The sequence below is a fragment of the Symphodus melops genome (assembly GCF_947650265.1).
Source record: "Symphodus melops genome assembly, chromosome: 2".
NCBI classification, from domain to species: Eukaryota; Metazoa; Chordata; class Actinopteri; order Labriformes; family Labridae; genus Symphodus; species Symphodus melops.
This window is the reverse complement of record NC_136692.1, coordinates 6,769,708-6,792,417: the sequence shown is the minus strand read 5'-3', so window position 1 is coordinate 6,792,417 and position 22,710 is coordinate 6,769,708. Positions and strand designations below refer to the sequence as shown.

The 22,710-nt window shown below is 37.8% G+C and overlaps 2 protein-coding genes across 3 annotated transcripts; one reads left to right on the top strand and one right to left on the bottom strand.

The window, feature by feature from the left end:
• Positions 1–6,121: 6,121 nt before the first annotated feature.
• adra1d (adrenoceptor alpha 1D) lies at positions 6,122–14,545 on the top strand. The gene is made up of 2 exons (XM_079337062.1): positions 6,122–7,378; positions 13,119–14,545. The coding sequence occupies exons 1-2, from the start codon at positions 6,421–6,423 to the stop codon at positions 13,667–13,669; spliced, it is 1,509 nt and encodes a 502-aa protein (XP_079193188.1). The 5' UTR covers positions 6,122–6,420; the 3' UTR covers positions 13,670–14,545.
• Positions 14,546–18,316: 3,771 nt separating this feature from the next.
• tmem134 (transmembrane protein 134) lies at positions 18,317–21,721 on the bottom strand. 2 transcript variants are annotated; one of them, XM_079337317.1, is made up of 8 exons: positions 21,390–21,721; positions 20,687–20,934; positions 20,528–20,595; positions 20,345–20,431; positions 20,152–20,228; positions 19,714–19,758; positions 18,757–18,810; positions 18,317–18,662 (listed from the first exon to the last, which is right to left on the bottom strand). In XM_079337317.1, the coding sequence occupies exons 2-8, from the start codon at positions 20,888–20,890 to the stop codon at positions 18,580–18,582; spliced, it is 618 nt and encodes a 205-aa protein (XP_079193443.1). In that variant the 5' UTR covers positions 20,891–20,934; positions 21,390–21,721; the 3' UTR covers positions 18,317–18,579. The 2 variants fall into 2 exon arrangements, with proteins under 2 accessions (XP_079193443.1, XP_079193444.1); XM_079337318.1 differs by lacking the exon at positions 21,390–21,721 and adding an exon at positions 21,185–21,208.
• Positions 21,722–22,710: the final 989 nt, after the last annotated feature.

Here is a 22,710-nt window from a genome sequence, read left to right as displayed (position 1 = left end):
ATACCACGGAGTGTGCATGTTACAATGCACCTTATTTTTAATTCAGAGCTGAAGATATCAAACAAATTGTTCACTGAACCAATCTCTGAAAACATGTTTATATACACATATTATATACACGCTTCATATTTCAGTCACTGAGGTTTTGACTTTGAGTGTCTAAAATTCTTAAAGCATATCATTCCGAGTGATTCAGATTCTCCCCTGTGATTCTACTCTGTGGTACATGGCACAAGAGCATTTCAGGTTCTTGTACCATGGCCTCTACAACTCCTAAACAAACAGAATAATATCAATACATGCCAAGTGGAACTGAAGGTCTTGAAATGATTAGCATTCCACAGCTGCACTGATATATGAGTCCTTATTTGACACCATTTCAATGATTCAAGAGCTGAGAGTCACAAAACAGACTGATCTCTAGCTTACCTGCAAGTCAAAATTCATGTATAAATCATTTCATGAAATCACTGAACGCATACAGAATTGTGCATTGTGGAGAAAAAAAAATGGTTTAAACAAAAAGATCCTCAAGTGAAAAGGTGAGAGCTCCCATTGTTATAATTAATAGGCACATTGCCTGCAAAGATTAAAGTTATAACCAGCGATGACAGCACTCTTTTTTTTATTAATGGTGGTCTCATAAGTCTCTCTGAGGATCTTCTGCTTTCGATGCTTCACTACCGCTGTCTTTTTGGAATGTCATTAATCAAGCAGTGGTATGATGTGATAAACACATATATTTTCAGTGTCAAAGCAAAGCAGTTGTCAGAACACAATTCCCCTGTCTGATAAAGGTGGTCTCTAAAACAAGGCATACACAAATATTTTGAAATAAAACAAGGGTGAGAACATAGACTGTATAAAACATGGATGTAGTCTCAATAATGTCACCCATTGGTTTTCTGATGAGGAGTTATGAAGCCCAACAATAGCAGTCACCAAACTAACCCTAACCCTAACCCTAACTTTGGTCAAACAAGTATCATGCAGAATAACAAATAGCTAAGAAGTGCAAACTGTTTTAAGAAGTCCTGAAATCAAAAAGGACACATCTTAAATTAACAGACCTCTATACAGTGTTTACAAACATGTTTATTTCTGCTGGCAGCATTTGAAAGTCTGCTCAAATGTAAATTCCTGGGTTTTTAGAGCCTCAAGTGGACATTCAATGAACTGCAGTTTATTGCACCTATGCAGTAGCTTTATGTTTCAGCAGCTTGGGTGTGAAACACATGGTGTTTTTGAGGGTTTACAGAAAATGCGTCCTATTCAGCATGAGGTAACATTTCAGTTTTCAGCACAAAGGTTGTTTCCTTTTTTTTTTCTTTGCCCACTCAAGACTTAAGTCCTGACAACAAAAGGAGGTAAACCAGGACTTTTGACCTTTTGACTTTTTCAAACATTTGAGCATTCGAACAGTCATGTATGTAATATCAAAGCACAACATGACTTAGAGCCGACTGAAACCCGGCGCTCTGCAGAGGACTGATAAGATGGCTCACAGTCAAAGTCTAGGGCAGATTACCATACTGAGACTGAGGGAAGAGAGGGAGAGAGTGTGTGTGGGAGAGAGATGTCGCCTGTTCTCCTCCCTGGTGATGCTCTAGTAAACTAGTACTACAGCCAATGTCACATCTCTTTGGTCTGCACTTAAAGGAAGCAAAGCTAACTTATTCAAGAAACATTCTTTGGTTTAATTCATTGGAATTCTCTCAACGTTCTACTGCAATCAATAAATAACATGTCCTGAAAGGGGGGGGGGGGCGGGGGGGGGGGGATCGATATAACTGGCTGTAGTGCGCTTAGAATAATTTTGGTCCACACAGCTTACAAGTAGCACAGCTAAGGCATATCTAACAAACAGATTTCATCCTACTTTTACTGCAAGCTGCATGTTGTCGCTGCAAAAATAGGCTGTGAATATCATCTGCGGAAAGTCATGGTGACATTATATACTAGCTGTACACCTTCCACAACAATTTAAATGTCTATGTCTGTTGAACACAAATACTCAGACATATATCACTTTCAAGATAGCTGTCAAAATAAAAGTACAACTTTTTGTGGTGTCAACAAAAAGCGAAGGAAATTTACAAAGATTGGGCACGTAGCCGCACAGTGCACTGTATGAAAATAAGATAACAATACATAAAAGGGGATTTAAACACCCTCAAACAAACTAAAATCAAATATTCTTTTTTTAAGTTTCTCAAAGTGCAGTGTTGAATAGTTTTTTTTTAAATGAAAAGGTTGTTGTGATAATCCTATAAGGAAATTATAGTTTTGAATCTGCGGCTTATAAACTACATACACGTCATATCAAATCAAAAGGTAATGTGTTCACAGTAAAAGATTAATTCAATTAGACTATAATCAATTTATCCTAAATCTTTCATGCACTTAAATAGAATTTGCCACTAACAACCTTTAGCAGTTCATCTAATATACTGTTTTGTGAAACATCCTTGGGTCTGACAGGCTAATGGTCTGCACCAGCACTCAAAAATTCTCTCTCCTCTGTGCTGTGGCCTGATGTTGGCTCTGCATGACTGAGTTTAGCTCTGTCATAGAGTGGGGCAGCTGGCCTGGATGAGGTTGTAGCTTCTGTTAATATGAATCCAATAATGAGGATGTGCTCTGACAGCTGAGCAGGCTCACCGTGACAAGGAGCAGAAGAGCTGAGTGCCTCCAATAGACAGTCATAAATTGTCTTCCTTTAGCCAAACTCGGCCAGTGGTTGGCTTGATGGACCGTCCATTTTGACTTTGCTCTGTTGTAACAGATATTCATAGTTTCTAGATAATACATTCTAATAATGTTGGTTAAATTCTTTCTGACAGTATATAATACCACAGACAGGCAGCCTCAAAGTCTGGCCCTTCAAAAAGTGAACGAATGGATACTCATATTAATTAAGCTAATGAGCAAAATTGAAGGTCCAGGCCTAACTTTTCAAGTTTCATACTGGTAATTATTGCATAATGTTAGCATGTGATTTATAGAACATAGATAATGCTCCAGCAAGCAGCTCAGAAAAACACTGAGTATATCACAGACAAGGTTAGGATGTGAAGTGATGCAAATTCTGACCGGCTCAGTTCTTTCAGAATTATGCGGAAACCACTGCAACATTTATAGTCATTAAAACTTTGTATCAAATTCTACATTCGGGAAGTATTGTTGTGGTAAGGTCTGTCTACAAATGTCATCTCTGTGTTGCTATTATGTTTTCTAATCTTCATTGTGGCATCACAAATAGATACTGCACAGAGCCTGAACTTTAGCATCATTTTAATCTACTAAAAAGAGTTTTAAACCCGGTGATTTAATAAAAGGCTAAACTGCATACTGATGCTTCTATATAACAGACAGACACAAATCAGAGCACCAGCAAGATAACTGATCCATAACTTGCACCCATCCCCCTGGCACATTCCCAAAGACATACATCTCTTTTATATCTCATTGTGTAACATGTGCCCAGTGTGTAGAGGCTATAATTTACACTGAGTGGGGGTTTACAGCTCATATAAAACCAGACAAGGTGATGCAGGATCCACCACATGTTTAACATATGAATGCCTGTAAGTTTATTATGATGACCTACCATTTCTACATTACTTGCCAATGTTTAAATCGATGTCATTGTCAATAAAATTACTGTAATTTAACAACCAATAATGCTATTTATACTGTGGCTGATAAACTGTTGTTGACGTTCACCTTGTACATTTTAAAGCATTTACAGGTTGCCAGTTGAAGGCCCTTGCGGCCCTATTACATCTTGTGGGCAATTGGTAACGCCCTGAGCTACCATCGGAGGTAGTAATAGATGCATAACAAGGGAGAGATGTTGGCGATGTGATGGCAGGGCTGAGTGTGTGTATGTGAAGCTCCCATAGCGTGATCACCCGCCAGGCCACTCACGCTTCCTCGACGCCATAATGCAATGTGAGTTCACACACTGGAACATCAATATTACGTCAATATAGATGTAATGTTTAACCACAACGATGTAGTGATGGAAGAAATTTGTCAAGGCGCTTTTGGTGAATCACAATCTGTACAGGGCTTTATTTAGCCAAAAGTAGACAACATCTCAAAATAATTAATCTGTACAGCTGCTGGACCTTTAAACTATAGCCCTAAGATTAAGCACAAAATAGACATTAATAAAGGTCCGGACCATTAAGTTTAAAGCGATCTCAGCTGATATTCATATACTTTTATGATACACTCCAAGTTGAACTCATTGACTTCAGAGGAGAGCTTTGGTGCCTGACTGTTGATAAGAAAAGAGCAAGTCTGACGAGCTCAGTCAGCCAGTTTATGAGCTATTTAACCTTTAACCTTAAAGGCTTCTTCTGAATAACAAGATTTTTGAGTGAAAGTTCTCAAAAACATTACCATTGAAAAGTGTTTAAACAAGAAAAGACGTACATTTTACTCGACTTTGAAATGTAGAATACTTTTAATTCATATTAAGGTAATTCCATCAATTCACTCCAGATTACCAGTGATATAAAAGCAAACCTCACACAGCAGGGAACAGTCAACAAAATGCATGCAACCGTTGTTCAATAATGAAAATGATACTCATATGGAATTTGAAAGATCTCTTCTATACGGTTTTATCGGATTATATGCCCCAGTGACTTTATGCCTTCAATCTGAATGTTTCGGAGGTGTTGTGGAAGTGACCCCGTCTCTCTACTGTCTTACAAGTTAGTAGCAGAGGCATTACAGGGAGCGCAGTGATGTGTGTGCGTGCATATCAGACTGTGTGTCTATTTGGAGCTCCTGCTGTGCCGTGCTTCCACAAGGCAAAGGCAATGTCAATTCACAGACTGGGACACCAATATTGAATACTTTTCTCAATTATATGTACAGACAGAGTTATGATTTGTTCTTACCAGGCTGATGTTTTCCCATGCAGGCTTTGTTTGTCCGCTCTGTGACTCTGCTTCTTGACCTCTCCTCTCCTTCAGGCTCCCTGGTGGTTTGTGGAGGCCTGTCCCTCGACTGAAGCTATGCAGACAAGGCCTGGGGATGGCAGCTGCAAGTGTCCCTGGGAAACTTCAGTGCTTTGCCCCCAGGCGCTCAATAGTTTACTCTAGAAGTCAGAGCTGGCTTGTTGTTGTCGCCTGGGGCTGTTTAGATCATCTGATGCTGCTTTGATTGATGCAACTTTGTCTCATTTTTGTGGGATGTATCAGAGCCAATTTAGAGGGTTTTTACATCTCTCTCTCTGAAATTCTGTCTTGTTTTCCATTAGAGTATTATGATAAAACGCCATGCACACACATGGAAAAGACATTGTATCTGATGTCAAATCTCTTGTGTAATCACACCTGGCCAATTAAGCTGATTCCTTTCCGGGAAGGAGAAATAGGCAGACCGAATCTGCAGAGAAATTGATCAATAAAATCCTAACATGAATGAGAGTAAAAAGGGCCATATCAGCATTTTAATACATGCCACAGGGAAGGATTGGAGGTTTACTGCTTAATTCACCCATGTAGCTGAAAGATGTGGAAGAATCAGTATTTGTTATTCTTCTTATTTATTTTTTTTAAATTTCCTCACTGTTTGTAGCTTCAAGTTTGCGAGACAAAACAACTCCTTCGTAAACACAAGTCACATAAATTTGGTGATTGACTGATGTGTTTATGATGGAGTTGATTTATAACAAACACATACATCAATGTCAACTGTAAGACATTGACTAATCCCTTCCCCATGTCTACTAATCCCTTCCCCATGTCTACTCCTCAACGCATAATAATATTCACATTTTATAAACAATAACAGTTGTTTTTAAAGACTTTAATATCCTCACTTTAGGAAGAATGTTTACCATCTACTAAATCTTATCCTCTACTGTAGGCTTTATTAAGGGAACTTGTTTTTTTTGTTGTCTTTTTTTGGTTTAGTTTCCTCGACAGAATAAATATTTTGTTATTAGTGTTTCATTTATAGGTCGTGCAGGATTTATGGGGCTCTTTTGTAGAGACCGTGAACGCAACAGTAAATATGTGAATTGGGGGTGGAGCTGAGGGTTCAGACCTGCTGTAACAGCTCTGACTCTGTGATCACTTACAAAGGATGCCACCAGTGGAAAAGCATCGTATGGCAGAAATTCGTGGAAATGGAGCAGAATTTAGTATCTTCGTTATATTCATTTGCTCAAAAGGAAACATTTCGTTCCCCAAAATCTGGAAGTATTATTTTTTTAAAACAGTTTTCTACTAATGCGTGATTTCTATTTGGGACTTTTTCTTTATTTTTCGAAATTGTTTGAATTTGCGTCTGCGACCACTCTGACGGCAGACTGACTGAAAAGAGACTGAAAACAATGCCTGACTCACTGCTTTGCACTAAAAACAAACTCTAAAGTTGTCTTTATGGCGTTTCAAAATGACATACTCTAACTTGAGGAACGAAAGCAACAATGGGATTTATTTTGCTGAATCTCTCAACGGAACGGTTTTGGACCAAATGTCTCCAAACGACAGCATCCCGACCTGCACGAACTTCGAACTGGACTCACAAGTGGTCGGGGTTGGGGTCTGTCTCTCCGTTTTTATATTGGTGGCAATTGTTGGGAACATTTTGGTTATTTTATCTGTGGTGTGCAATAAACATTTGCAGACTGTCACAAACTTCTTCATTGTGAACTTAGCCATGGCAGACCTGCTGTTGAGCATTATCGTGCTGCCTTTCTCTGCCTCTCTGGAGGTGCTGGGATGCTGGGTGTTTGGCCGGATTTTCTGCAACATCTGGGCAGCGGTGGATGTGCTCTGCTGCACCGCATCCATCCTCAGCCTCTGCATCATCTCAGTGGACCGGTACATAGGGGTCAAACACTGCCTTAAATATCCCAGTATTATGACAGAGAGGAGGGCAGTGGCTATTTTGGTTCTAGTTTGGGTGTTATCGACGATTATATCTGTGGGACCGCTCCTGGGATGGAAGGAACCTCCGCCAGTGGACGAACGCATCTGTAGCATCACAGAGGAGCCAGGCTACGCGCTCTTCTCCTCCCTCTTCTCCTTCTACCTGCCGCTTATGGTCATTCTCTTCATGTACTTCAGAGTCTATGTGGTGGCACGCAGGACTACTAAGAGCCTCGAAGCGGGCGTCAAAAGGGAGAGGGATAAGTCGATGGAGGTAGTGCTCCGGATTCACTGCCGCAGCGTGCTGGAGGACGTGCGCACGCAGAGCGCAAAAAGTAGCAAAAACCATCCGTTTAGAAGTTCGCTGTCTGTAAGGCTGATGAAGTTCTCCAAAGAGAAAAAGGCAGCCAAAACCCTCGCCATCGTTGTTGGGATGTTTATACTGTGTTGGCTGCCCTTTTTCTTCTTTCTGCCCATGGGTAGGTCTTACATTTCAGTTGTCCAGCGAAAATGTTGTATTAGAAATATTATTCCATTTAATGTCTTTCAGTAACCTATTCAGATATAGCCTTTTGTTAAAATTCCTAATTAAGTGTATCGTTTGGTATTAGGGTTTAGTGCATCTGCGTCACTAATGCCCCGACGGTTTAAGCCTGAAGCAACCCCTGATAACTACACTTCACGTTGCTACAAGCTGGCTGCAAGACAGTTTTTGTTTTTACAAATAAAGTTTAAAATAACTAGGCAAATGCCTGTAGGCCACAGTGTTGAGATGACGGGAAATTGGTGAAATTAACCAAACAGAATTTGATTAATTGTTTATTCTATGGAACAAACCGGGAATTAATCCAAACTAAGGATGGGAGCATTTAATTAAAACAAATGTTTTGATCAGAAAAGGTCAAATCTGCAACATGACCACAAATGTGGCTTGTTTTTATACCAGTGATTTTTTCCTGTGAGACTATTTGTACAGATTGCTCATATCAGATTTTTCAAGGAGCAGTCATAATACTCTGACATTCTTCCCTAATGACCTCTCTGAAACTGCAGCCAAATACAAATATGAGCTTCAGTTTATGGTCTACCTGTGTTTGGTCTCTAAAAGTATTAAGAAAACTTTTTTAAGGACTCAACTTTATACTGTAGCATTCAAAGACACAGATGAAACAACATAGTGTTCTACATGTGTGTCTTTTGAAAATAAATAATTGAGTGAAATAAAAAGTGATAAAGTCAAGAACTGTTTTTAAAGTGACCCCAGCATTAAAAGGATTTGAAAGAGGAGTTGTGGTGATTAATGGATAAGGAAATCGTCTGAGCAGACGGTTGAAAAGACCTTCCAGTAGGGATGACCAATAAAAGACATAATGGCTGTACATAAATCAAACTGAGGATTGCTACTTGCATATAAAACTGCACTTACAGAAACTGACTGTATTCACAACACACATGCACACACTAATGCACACTCGTGTATTTTAATTAGCATATATTTCACATAACTTTATGGAGCAGCCACCATGGATAAATGACTGGTCTATGATCAGGTAGAGCACTCAGTGCACTCTCATCTTGCAGCACCTTGAGATGTAGTCAATCAAATTGTTAAAGTATGGCCTTCAGGGAGAGAGTAGAAGTTCATGGAAGATGAAATAATGGCTGCTGATAGTTTTGTATGCTCAATGGGAGAGGAAATAGCACATTTGTAGCCCGGAGTCGAAGAAAGATTGGGTCTGCTCTGGATTCACATTTAGCAAAGACAAAAAGGACTATATATAGAGATGGTTGAATCATTCATTAATAACAAATTAATTAATGGATACAGCAAAACACAGGGGTGTATATAGACTGTGGTCTGGGGCCCATATGTGATTGGCCACCCTTGTTTCCATCCAACAAATTCTGATATGCTTTCTGCCCAGTTAGAGGCAGGACTTACAGTATATTCAAACCAACATATTGTGCATGTTGCAGAGGAAGCTTGTGCCTTTTGTGGCAGTTTAATGTTACACTTTTCTTTTGGGAGTACAAAATGCTGTGACTTTTAGAGATACTCGTAATTTTGATTCACAAGGAACTTCTTTAAGAAAATCAACAAGAACTAGAACTAGTCATTAAGCTTGTTGCATTCTCTTGGGTTTAAAAAAATAAATGTCATCATGTAAATTCTGTTTGATGCCATAATCTTATTAGGTGGATTACTTGAGGCAGAAATGGAAAGAAATGTGCAAACATATATTAAGTCTGTACCCTAGTTGGATAGCTGAAGTCCAGAAGTCTAAACATGCCTCCTTCCATTAAGATTATTCTAACACTATAAGCATATGATGCCTTTCTGTAAAATTATTCATGTAAAGCCAATTCAAAATCTAAAATCAAAGGTTCTATTGGTGGTTTGATTACAGTTCAGAGCAACCTTAACTCCCTGTCCTCAACTCTGCTCAGCCATTCCTGCTCAGCCAGACAGACAGATGTTGGTAGGTTGCAGAGACATCATTACTGAGTAACCTTTTGTTTCAGCACCTTTTGTGCCATTCAGGCCATTTATGTGTGATGATGCAAATTTAGACAGAGTAGTCTGACTCATTCCAGGCTCCAGAGAGAGTGCCCGAACACCATTAGTTTAAATTAGTGCACCAGACTCATGAATACATTTTTTTTATTGGCAGAAAATTAGGAAATAAAGACAAATAGCTTTTCAGAATTAATTTGAAGGCTGCCTATCATTCAGAGTAATGGATAAAACATCAAGTGAAGCCATATGGAACAGAAACCATCAGGCAAAAAGGCTATTTTCAATGAACGATCAGTTACTTTAATGTGATTAAATGATAATAGAGACAATTAGGTGTATTGTACTTGTTAGTAATGGAGAACCCAAGGCTTGAGATATAATACACTGTTATACTATTTTTGTAAACCAATCCCAGAATTAGGGACCAAAACCAACAATGTATTACTTCATCATTGGTTTTGGTTGTTGTGTAGTTTATTAACTGTTGTAAAAAATGCTATGACATGTCACTGCTTGAATAAGTATATTGATTTTTGTTGCTCATCACAATTATGCAATTGTAATATGGTTCACTAAACATTCACACACTTACTATAGCAAATATATACAGAGCTACAGTTTGATCCTTTGTGGCAGTATATTAAAGGTGCTATAAAAAGTCAGGTTTCAATTGGCTACCTTTCACATGTAAGTTAAATGTCAAAGAAATAAATCCACGCTCTGTTAGAAAGGGGCGGTCAGGGTTGTGTCACAAAATATTGTCTGAGAAATTGGAAAGGTCCCCAGACTCTTGGGTTCATAGGATTTGTACATGATTAGCCAATGTTACGTTTTAAAGAAAATCACTTAATCTGAAGGTAATCAGATGATATTCATCTATCAGATTTCAGGCTTTAAAATACACTTTTATATCAAGGCAGTTGACAAACAAACGAAGCAAAAAAAAACCTGAAAGATATAACCTGTTGTCATGGTGTTGTGTTTGTGCGTCAGAGTGAGTGAATCACTTTCTGTCTGCCTTACAATGATGTCATTTTACTGAAAAGAATCAATGGGAAACATTGCTGTCTTATCTCTTTTTTCAACTTCACCATTAATGTGTTGAGCCAAAATTGGTTTAAAGATGAGTTAAGATGTGAGTAATGAATCAGATAAGGAAATATACATGTTGAAGAAAAAAAGTGAGAGAAGTTAAAGAAAGAATTATATTTTTTTATATTCTAATGTCAAAAACATACAAACTACTTATCAGAAAGTCAAACACAAGCCATTTTTTATATTTTTACATTGTACAACCAGGCTCAAAATTGAAAACTGACTTTTCCCCCAGAGAGTACAGACTTTGACATTAGCACTGTGATATGTTGCCTCTGTGTCCAGGGTCAACACAGTGTTTAATCCCAGCCTGGGCAGACAAGAATAAATAATAGGCAATGATTCAATGTCCCATGAAAAATAACATTTAATGCCTAATCTTTATTGAATTCTGAAAGGCAATTAAAAATGATTGATGCACACACACACACAATTTACACATGTACAGGACAAGATCAGTCAACAGATGCACTGCTTTGTCTACAGAGATTAACAAAATCAAAATGAAACTAAATGTCCTCACTGGAACTTTAATATGTTTGTTTTGTGTTTCACTTTATAAATGGCTTCAGGCACTTTATGCCCTATACAATTTTTAACTGATTAATATTAATGCTCCATCATACTAAAGAAAGGTGGAGAAGTATTAAAAGATGTCCAGAGCTGAGTTTTCCATCTTACCAATACTAATGACTAAAGAAAGGCTTTGTATAAACTACACATCAAAGCCATGTACATGCCTTACATAAAGATGTAGGGAGTGCTACACTGTACAATGTGTAACTCTGACAAGTAGGGATTAAAATGGGTACTGCAGTCCAGTTCTAAACATCCCCCTGCACCCTCTAACATAGAGTCGAGGCACAGGCTGACATCTTGCGGACACAGAAGCTTCAGTGTTTAGCCAGCTCCACACTGGACTTGTAACCCATCTGTGCTAAAGTACCTCCAATATTTATCCTAGTTTTACCATGTTCCTCGTCGTGGAGCATATTGTAAAGGCTTTTTAGTTTGGTTAGAATCAGTTATATCTGAACCAGATTGCTTTCAGCTTCCATCGTTACATCACCTGTTGGTTTGCGGTTTGCCTGACAAACCAAGGGGCATACAAAACAGCTGTTTGAGAGTGCCTTAAAACCACTATCGTCAGAACAAACACAGTATCAAACTCCCTCAGGATTTGTTGTTTTCAGGTCTGTTCACACTGATGGGCGATGACTTCAGTTATGTTTCGCTCAGAGGCTTAAAAATACATGTTTTTACATGTTTTTTTTTGTTTTTTTTACATGAATTCCTCTCTAACCATTAGCCCTTTATCGCCACATGGGGGACGAGAGACAGCCTCTTCCACTCACAGATGCTATTTTTAGTGCCACAATGGCAGAGTTTTGTTGCAAGAGCACAATTCAAGGAGACAAAATGGACTTTCCATAGAAAAGATTTACTTTGGCCGAAAATACAGACAGATAACCAACATGTTTTTATTAGTTTATTAGAACTCATGTACTGCTCTCTTTGCCTCACATGAAACTAATAGGACCGGACGGGAGGGGGGAGTTGATGGATGGGGAGGGAGCTGATGGATGAAGGGGGTATGTCTGATAAGAATGTTTTTTTGGAAAATCTGCTTTCAGAGTCACATAGTAAGCCTCTAAGTAGTTCAACTTTATGGAAAAGGAAATAAGACAATGGATTTTCCCTTTATGCTATGTTGACCTTTGTGCATCAATTCAAACCACCAAATAAATCATTTCAATACTAATCACTGATGTAAAATCTTTTTCATATCCTCCTTGGATAAGAAAGAGTTTTCTCCATGGGGCTTATGTAAATGTGTCCCATAAACAAAATATTAATAATAACTTTATTTCTATAGCACTTTGAAAAACAAGGGTCTGTAAAGTGCTTCGACACAAGCAGAAGCAAACATAACAACAAAGCTTTAGAAACCAAATAACAACCAACAACCATGACAATACAATCCAGGGAAGAGTCACACAACCAACAACAACAAAACCCTCACCAGTAAAAGTACCCAAAACAAAAACCTGGCCAACACCAGTACCAAACTCCTCCCCCAACCCCCCCAAACAAACAAACAAAAATTCAAGCAACATAACTCAATTCTACAGAATGTCACGACCCTTCTCTTTGTAATAAACACAACAACACAGCTTCTGCTGCTCAATGCATCATGACAAAATGATTACTGAATGTTCTGCTGTCATAGATGAAAAATGTCTGTAGCCAAAAATAACACAACACAGCCTTAGAAACAGCATTGTTTGGAAAGTATTGATAAAACATCAGGACAAAAAAGATTCAGCGTTTCAGTTTTCATTTTGTTACTTTGTATGGTTTCTTTGAGTTAATCCACCCTGAAGAACATAGCATCTTATTGCTAAAGATTATGCTCTGATAATTAGACTTGAGTATTCACGTGTTTATGGTATATGAATGCATATCCCTTTCTAGCTACATACTTTTCCAATTTTGATTCATTTTTCACATAAATTCCATGAGTTTTTCTGTGATGTAAACATTAAGCTTATGTTGTGTTGTGCATATACTGAAAGATCACCGACTGATTGCTCCATCCCCCATAGGTTCGTTCTTCCCAGCCCTGAAGCCGTCTGAAACCGTCTTCAAGGTGATCTTCTGGCTGGGCTACTTCAACAGCTGTATCAACCCTGTGATCTACCCCTGCTCCAGCAAAGAGTTCAAGCGCGCTTTCACCCGGCTCCTCAGGTGCCAGTGCCACAAAAGACAAAGAGTCCTGCGCCGCTTCTATGACCAGAGGTGGAGGACAGCTGTCAAGGGAATGACAAGGGATCAGAGGGGCGACTCCAATTCTGGCTACACTGTGAATGAAACCTTTGGCAGCTCTTTGTTTCAAAAGGGGAAAGGGCGCTCGCTCCGTTTCAAAAGATGGAGCCTTTTTCCGCCTCTGCAAAAATCCTCTTTCCAGTTTAAAGAGAAAGTGACCAATCTGTCAAATAAAATCAAAGGGAGTACGGGAAAAAGCAGCACACCTGCAGTGGGCCGGATTGAAATAGTAGACACAGTCTCTATGGGGATTTACAACTCCTGTGAGCAGAGCACTTATCAGTTCTATGATCTGGCAGACTGCTATGGCCTGAAAGAGACTGACATTTAGAGAGGCGCAAGAGAATCTTTTATTTATTTTCAAAGGGTCATATCAGAACAACATGCAAGAAAGACTCTGATACGGCATAATTCTGTCTTCACAAAATGTCTGAGAATCAAAGTGGGATAAAAGCCGCAGCCCAGGAATGATGGCTGGATCCCAACCCAAACAAGACAAAAAAACTTGATCTCAAACTGATATTCCCTTCATGTTTATTCAGATCTAACCTCTTATGAGCTGCTGATAATGGGCGCAGACTCAAAAGCAAACAAGTTCTCTAACTTCATCCTAGTATTGTCACTTGAAAGATTGTGTACGGACAAAACACAGCCAAGCACTGACAGATGTACTCTTATTCTGCAGTTAAAATGGGTCTCAATTACTGTCAGACTATTTTGCTTCACACGTCTGAAGCACCATGTGTGGGACTATTATTGGAGAAGGATTTTATTTGGATGTGCCGCTAATTTTAAACAGAATATACAACTGAAAAAAAAAAAAAGCTTGATGGAGGAAAATTAGGGATTTGATCAAATATGACTTTTCAGAATTCAGTTTATTTATCCGTGTTTTTTTAATGTTTTGACAAGGCATTGTATGGTTCAGAGGCAAGCTAAGATGCTGCATATAATTTATTCAAATTGTTGGATTTAAGAGTAAACTTGGCATTGATTCGTATGTGTGTATGAATACAAATCCATTAGTCTACATTTCTGTAGTTTTTTGCTCTAATTGAATGCTGATGTGAAATGAAAATAGTTTTTTTTTGTATTTTCTGATGTTTGTTCATGTCTAATAAAAAAAGAAGAAAAACAATGATGAGCTAATGATGAAGTTAACCAGTCACCATCACTGTGATTTGATTCATGATTAAAAAGGAAATGTCCAGCAGATGTCACTACTGTTTTTATTTTTATTTTTTTACTTCTTTTAACCAAGCTCATCATGCTTTTGGAAAGCGAATAGCAAAAGCTTAATAGCAATGAATCAATGGAAACAGATCAGTATCTGTACATGAAGTGGGGGAGAACTTGCTGGCAAGCAAAACAGATTTGGGTTTTGAATTGAGTGGCAAACAGTTTTACTAGCTTGCACTGCAGGCGATCCAGAAAACAGAGAAAATAAACTCTATCAGGGCGAGGAAATCTCAATTGCTTCCTGTTGTTAGCGTCATTACAATTAAGAGTTCACTCAACTGTTTTCTTGACCTGGGGAAAAGTCACAGACTTGAAATTCTACTCTTTTTTTCATTTGGGATGATGACCAAAACCAAACACGACAGAAAATGTAGAAGAAAAAAAGGGATTAAAAACGGTCTGGTCAAATCCTATAAAGTGCAGCTCCTATATTACATGAAAAAAAAATATGGAACCAATTACAGCAAGCGTATTTTTCAGTTTACAAAGGTAGGCATGAATGGTGGAATTTTATTGGTTTGCAAATCCAAATCAGCCAATAACACAAAGGGCATTGCTTGTTCTTTTTGCTTTGAATGCTCTCTGTTGTGGCCTTAAAAATAATAGCTTGAAAAATCAATTCTTCCTGACTTGTCTGTCTTTGAATAAGGAACTACAAAGAACACTTGTGCAATAAATGTCCCTTTTTCCTGTGTCAGTGAGTTGATGGATCGTCATAGCAAAAAACCCTTCTAATCTTAACTCCTAAACTGTATCCTAGATGCTAGTTTAACCAGATTAGTATTCAAGGTAATAATTAATTTCTCTTTTCTTTCTTTTTTTTTAAATTGACAGAAGACATATTGAGATTCATTGAGGAGGGAAAAAAAGTAAACTTTCTGGGTGGGGCTTGGTGAGAGGGAATAGGGAGAGCAAAAAAGCCAAACAAGTAAAGCAAGAAATTACTTTCAAAATGCAAAGAAACAAAAATGTCCAAACTGAAAAGTCTATGAAAAAGGAAACCTGATTGTGCGGAAATTACAAGCAGCTGCAAGAAAAAGCAACAATAAAAAGACAGGGAAAGTGTGACAGTGAACAACCCTAAAAAGGATAAACACAATAACTACATACAAGGGGCAATCAAACAGGTGTTGTGAAACAAGACATAAGTGAAACTGATGAAGGTAATCAAAAAGGGAAGAAAACATACAAAGGGAGGAAGACAAAAACAGGACAAAAACAGGAAAAACAGGCAATTTACAAGCAACAAGTTTTTGCTAAGTGTAACAGAATAAGTGCTCCTCGCTCTCCATTTGCCCATAACAACTGTATTCAATGCATCATCACGACATGTGAACGATTGCTGAACAAGACGGTACGTAAATACACAGGTGAATACATGCATGGCCTTTTACTCCAAACTATCAACAACTAAGCAGCAGGGTCCTACATGTACATGGTGCTCCAAATCCTGTATTGGACTATTACAATTCTGGCTGCACATCAAGTATCGAATTATTTGGACAAATTGACTTTAAGCATCCTGTCTTCCCACACCAAAACTCTCCTGTCAACAGTAAACACCGGTCAGCCGGTCTAAGAGACTAGCAGAAGAGACGTGACGTGACTTCAGACCAATCACAAACAAGTAGTATGGGCACACCCTTTCCAGTTTGTGAAATATATTTGCAGTCAGTTGACCTTCAGGGCCACCATATTTTAGCCCAACAAAAGTTAAAAGACTCATGTCCCACTAAGTGTGATCTTGGAAATAGATTAAGGTTATGAGCGACTACTTGTTATTAATCTTATCCAACCATTACAATTTATTGAGCACTTAAGGCAAAACTACATTTTAAAAAGCCATAAATCATTTTACAGCTTTGATTAAGCGTAATTCAAAGTCCTCAACCAGAGAGACCCTACTGTCTCAGTGAAAAGAAAAAAGGAAAAAAATGGATGCGACCAGATACATGCTGTTTACAGATAATCCAATAGGGGGCAGTAAGCATGCCTTAATTAAAAACAGGACTGTTCAAGTGGTGAGAAATTTGAACCTCCAGTGGTAAAGGAAATGTCCTTTAATTTTTTTGTGTTTGAAAAAGACAACTCATATAGCTATGCCATGTGTAATTTAAGTTTTTTTTTTTTTTTTAATGAAAATGTTTTCATCATGACTTCAATTCAAAAATGTAAATGTTTGCATTCAGTTCAGGGTTTAGGCCATTCAGATTTAATGCATGTGTGAAGAACTTGCAACAACACTTTTGAAATACAAATTGATTGAATAAGCAGCATTTTCAAACTATAGCTTTCTTTTCAAATTCAGGGTTTTAATTGGAGATATAATCTTAGTATATGGTCTTTTTCTCATCTCTCTGTCATCTTTTAATAGTTCATACTTTATGTGCATTTAAGCATAATTAAGGTCGAGTCAGTGATTTTAAAATGTTTTAAGTTCGTATGTAGTGTTATTAATTTCCTAATGTTACTGATATTATGTTTGCAACGTGAGCGCCCTCTGCTGGAGCGTTTGCAGACGTGAACAATGCAATGAGTCATGTTCCCCTGGTTGACTTGTTATTAGCTCCACAGACTGTACAATATTGTAAAGGGACGCATGGGCTTTTATTATAATAGGGGAAGGGTGCTATAGGATGGTATCAGAAAATGTTAAAACTTCATTTAAGGGGAGATTGGAAAGGGTCGGGTCTTTTATTATTCTTTTATTATTATTATTATTATTTCTTTTTTTTTTTTTTGCATTATTTAATGGTCATTTTTTGTTTTTATGTATCACAATTATAATTAATGTAATTATAGATTTTGGTTTTTAAAATATTTGGGTTTGTAATTAGTCATCATGCCAACAAAAGGTGGCAGTGATGCAAATTTGATGGATGCCAACCGTCGTAAAACAAGAAGAAACAGAAGAAGCAGAAAACTGCGAAAATAGGGTTAATAAAAAAATAAATAATGCTGTTTAAAAGATTCTCTGAAATCTATATCAAACTTTTTCGTGATTTTAGGGGTCTTACTGAGCTCAATGAAATTAATGGTAATTAGTAAATTAAAATGAATTTAATAAAATAACTTTTCTCTTTATTAACTCTTACTACTGTTAAGTATAATTTTGCCATTCAAGTGGGTTTTTATGTTGATATGAAGAAGCATAAGCATTTGTTAGCTTTGTTTCTGGTCAGGTTAGTTGCCGTGCTCACTGACAAAGTTTCAATATTGGATCCCTGTTTAATAACCAAGTCCATAACAGTTCATGTTGTGCTTTATAGCAAGTGGTAAAAGTTACACGCTACTTTAGGCTATACCATTTTATTATATATATTTTCTTAAAAGCTGTTGTGTTCACTGAAAACCAGCAGAGGGCAATAAACAATTACAAAAAATAACCTGGCTGTTTGTTTGTGAGAGTGGGTGAAAACTCAAAATGATGTTGAAAAGTGGCCCCTAAATATATAAAACATGTATGTTGGTAACTATAGCGACATGCTTCAATAGTTGCAAGTAAATAAACTGGACACAGCTCCTGTTTTATCAAGTCGAACCTCATTCAAAAGGAGTGAATCAGACAGTCTGGCTATGGAATAAACAGACCTGTGTGCTTAAGGAGGCAACTGCCTTCTCTGAACATCCTGCCTACAAGTACACACACACCTGGTATAGATAATTCCTGAAACATGAACCAACAACCAAGGACAGCTGTAGTGTTGCCTCTTTTTTTAAAATGCAAAACTGACACACATTTTAATATAAAAACATTTTATTGTTAATTCACAGTCATTATTCACACAGAGAAAACACAGGCAGGACCAATCTCCTTCTTTGAGAGTACACGTACAATTACGTCAGTTCATGTGACAGAAACATAGTCATGGTACTGAGTGGTTGAATTAATAGTGGTCATTACAATGACAAGAAAAAACAAGCATATGACAATACGAGGTGAAAAAAAACTAAATAATAGAATTCATTTTGACACATGTAGTGAGAGTGTAGTGTCTCAGGTCATTTTTCAAAATACGGTAGGTAGAACAATTTGAAACCTCTTCTCCCACGGACTGCACAGCTGATGTAAATCACGTGGTACACTGTGGAGAATAAGAGGATGATTTTGTCAACATTTACTGGCTTAGAAAAAGCTAAAAAAAAAAAAAGTTTCTAGGGACCAAATTATTAAATTACCTCCAGGGATGAAGAGAAGAAATCCAGGTACAAAGAAAATAGCACTTGAAACACCTATAAGAACAGTTCCATTAGATACAAAGCACATATAAACATAGTCACTAATACTTGTCAGAGCATCCACACCCTAAATGGATATTATTTAAAAAAAAGTATTGGCCCTCCTGCAGGTAGTTCAAAGATTAGTGACAGCGCCTTATCGTTCATGTCTACACTGAAAATATGTCGCTACCACCAGGAGAAGAGACTGCAAACAAAGGGGAAATAATTAGCTTCTCTCTGTCCACACATGATTTAATCTGTTTGAGGCACACTAATAATATTATTCTTCCACTTTAACTTCTCCCACACAGGAGTGCCTGGAACAGCTTCAAAGGCCACTCCACAACTACCTACTTGGCTTTTTCCCCTCTAATTTCTTCCAACTACAGCACATGTGAAGTTCCGAACAGATAAAGTTATTTAAAGTTGAAGTGACCCTGTCTCAAAATATGACTCGACACACTGTGAGCATGCCAGTTTCCATTTACTTTTTTAATATAACGTACAATGCACTGTACAAAAACATTGTTAGAAAAAGTACAACAATGACTGAGGTTTCCTATGGGGTCACATTCTGCCTAGGCTAAGTAACCTCCTTTCGTTATTTCATTAGTGTCTGATTCTCTAAACTTGGGTCCATTAGTGGAGATGCCAGGCGAAAAGAGGGTATGTTTATTTTTGTTTTTTTACCAGAATCCCACTGTGAGGTCACAAGGAGAGCAATTTTAAAACACAGCATTTTTCTCTGTGTTGTCAGACTTATGCAAAAGGACTGGATGGGTTTATTTTACATTTTGTAATTGTTACCCAACTATATGTTCAAAAACACTGTAAAAGTGGATTTTTCATAATATGTCCCCATTAAAGAAAGAGACTTTAACAGTCTAAAGGAGAAGAATGTTTTTAAGAACATACCTGCGTTTGGATTGAGCTGTATGACAACACCTGTGAAAATAAGAGCTAAAAAGACAAAATACAAAGCTTCATCAGAGACTGGAGGGACATGTGAGTGAATATCACATTTACTTGAGTAACTTTGGAAAACACCTGATACACAGATGGGATCAACAAGGGGACAAAGTCCAGCTTGTTCTGAATGACACAACTCTGAACAAACTAACTGATGTTATCTCGCAAAACCATTTAAGAAATGTCTTTTTATCCATGCAAGCCTAAAAACCTTCAATATCAACGTACAAAAGGTACATCAGAGTAATGAGCAGAAGATAGAAAGGAAAACAGCAGCTGAAGTCGACATTTAATTAAACTGTTTCTATTTAGGGTATGAACTGATCACAGAAAAGACCACCTCATTGAATACTTTAATTTAATATCTTACTGCTTTACACTTACCGACTCCAGTGATGAGGAGGAGGAAAGAAGCAAGAACAACCTTTCTGTTTTTCTTCACCAGCGGATGAGACACCCACCTGCACAACAAAAACACTAGTTGAAAAGTAGCTGGGTTTGTTGTTATTCCTGTGTGTGTATGTATGAGTGACAGCACGCATGTGTGTGTTTGTGTGTTGGTGTTGTTTGAACTTACCCACAGCAGTGTGCAGAAAGCTGTGTGACAGAACTCAAGGTGCTGAAGGACCACTGGGAGCTGCAGTATGACAGATTGGCAGGGTCACTGTGGAGAAAGCGGAAACAGATCTTATTTCACACTCTGAAAATACACGTGCCACTGATCAAACCAAAAATATCAAGCTCCACATAAAGAACAAACCTGATTTTGAAGAAGTTATTGAAAGAGGAGTTGCCATTACTGTAGAGGGCATCTTCATTTTCCAGATTCTAAAAGGAGCAGCAGAGGATCAATAGATTATAATTTTAAGTTTAAAAAGTATAGCCTGTTTGATTGTGTGCAAACAGTTCGTGAGGCCACCTGATACTTTAAGTTGCTGTGCTCGAGGGAGCCGGCGGTGGCAGCAGTCGAGGGATGAGTCTGAGGTTTGGAGAAAGTGAGCGGACCAAAGGTCATCTCTCCTCCTTCTCTGTCCTTCCATCCCTGCGGCTCTCCGTTAGACGCAGCTTCCTCTTCGTCTCCCTCCAACACAAAGGCATCGTCGATACTGAACTGTGTTGCCATGGTGATCGCCTCTTACACCCTCTGGTCCTGTAACTGGATGTTCACTGTTGGTCCAGATAGAAGAAAAAAAAAACAATGTGAGGACAACCTCAGCTATGAAAACAGATTAGGTCAACTAACATACATTTCTCAAAACTTATTGAGGCAAAAGTTAAACTTCCTTCGTCATGCTGTGTTTAGACGTGTAAAGAACCAGCACAAAACCCCGAAAAACTATACTACTACATCCATAAAAACTACATATAAAGTCAACACATCTATTTTCGCAACAAAGTGAGAAAATAGCGACAGTACTTTTATTCAACAATTCATTTATCCGACGCTTTTATCCAAAGTGACATCCATGAAGGAGTAAGACAACAGAAGCAACCACAACAATACCAGCTGCTGAAGAGAAAGTTTCTTTTCATTAAACCACTACAAATGTGGCTGTGCCTTGAGTCTCTGCCATTGTTTGAGCTTCTTTCCGCTAGTCAGATGACCAGGATGAAAAACTTACTTTTTTCAGAAGTTACTCCTTTCCCCCGGCAGGCCGATGGAGTCAAGCTTTTTAAAATTCATGGCAGGCCCTGTAAAAAAAAAAACGTTAAAAAGAAGTTTAAAATGTTGACGACTCCGAAGGAAGAAAGCTAATCGAAAAGTTTTCAATCCTTTTTCTTTTTTTAAACACTCGGCCCTCGATTGCACTCGACTGATTACGCCCAAAAAGCTCCTCGGGAAACAGGCCACTTAATCGAGTGTCGGTTTTGCCGATCGACGCACTGCCTTGCAGAACATTAATTATTCAGAGCCTCTATTTTAGTTAAAGTGGCCTATTTTTACCAAGCTGTTATTTAAGCCCCTTTACAAGTAACACGACAGCTCTGCATATGAAGAGATAGACTCAATCAAAGAGTGTATTCATTTGAAAATAGCCTGTAAGTGTAAGGCTCTCTTCGAAATGTGTTGCTGTTGTAGAAGGAAGGCAGGAAGGTGTGAGGTCTATTAAAATCTCTTGGACTGAAACTTACATTTCTTGATAAAAAAAAAAATAGCCTGTTCATTTATACAACGGAGCATGAGGGCAAGCTTAAAGAAAAAAAAAAACCTAAACCCTTAAAATAGACTATTAAAAGTGTAAAGTATGTTAAAATTGTTGTAACTAATGTCTTGTGTCCTGCCTGTCTGTATACTGCTACTGGATGCCTTGAATTTCCCTCGGGATCAATAAAGTATCTATCTATCTATCTATCTATCTATCTATCTATCTATCTATCTATCTATCTATCTATCTATCTATCTATCTATCTATCTAAAAAAGTAGGGGGAAAAAAATGATTTTGGATGGTGAAACTTATACATATTAAAAAATTGTGCAAGACTGCACCTTGTGTTTTGTGGTAGATAAGATTACCCTGTTTATTTACTTTTTTTTAACCATGGTCAATCGACCAATTACATTTATTTGACTTGTTTGTTATTCTGTAAAGTAATTACAGTCTTCGAAATATTCAATATGCATGTTTTATTCTATGCTTGCAGAATACCAAAAATGTATTTGTTAAACTGGTTTATTGGATTGAGGTCACGATGGGGCAAGAGCCGGCAAACAAGAAATGTGTAAAGGAATCCTCTTTTTTAAGTGTTCATTATAACCCATGGTACATTTACATCATAATTTCGTTACTTGATATGACAGGAGTGCTGTTCACAAATGGTGCGAATAAGGTTTTTATTATTATTTTCAATAAGCACACACTCAGTTTTGTTCGTGTTCAACTATGTCCTTTAGTGTGTGTATCATGGAATCCTTTGGCAAAGTTAATCAATGTAAACACTCA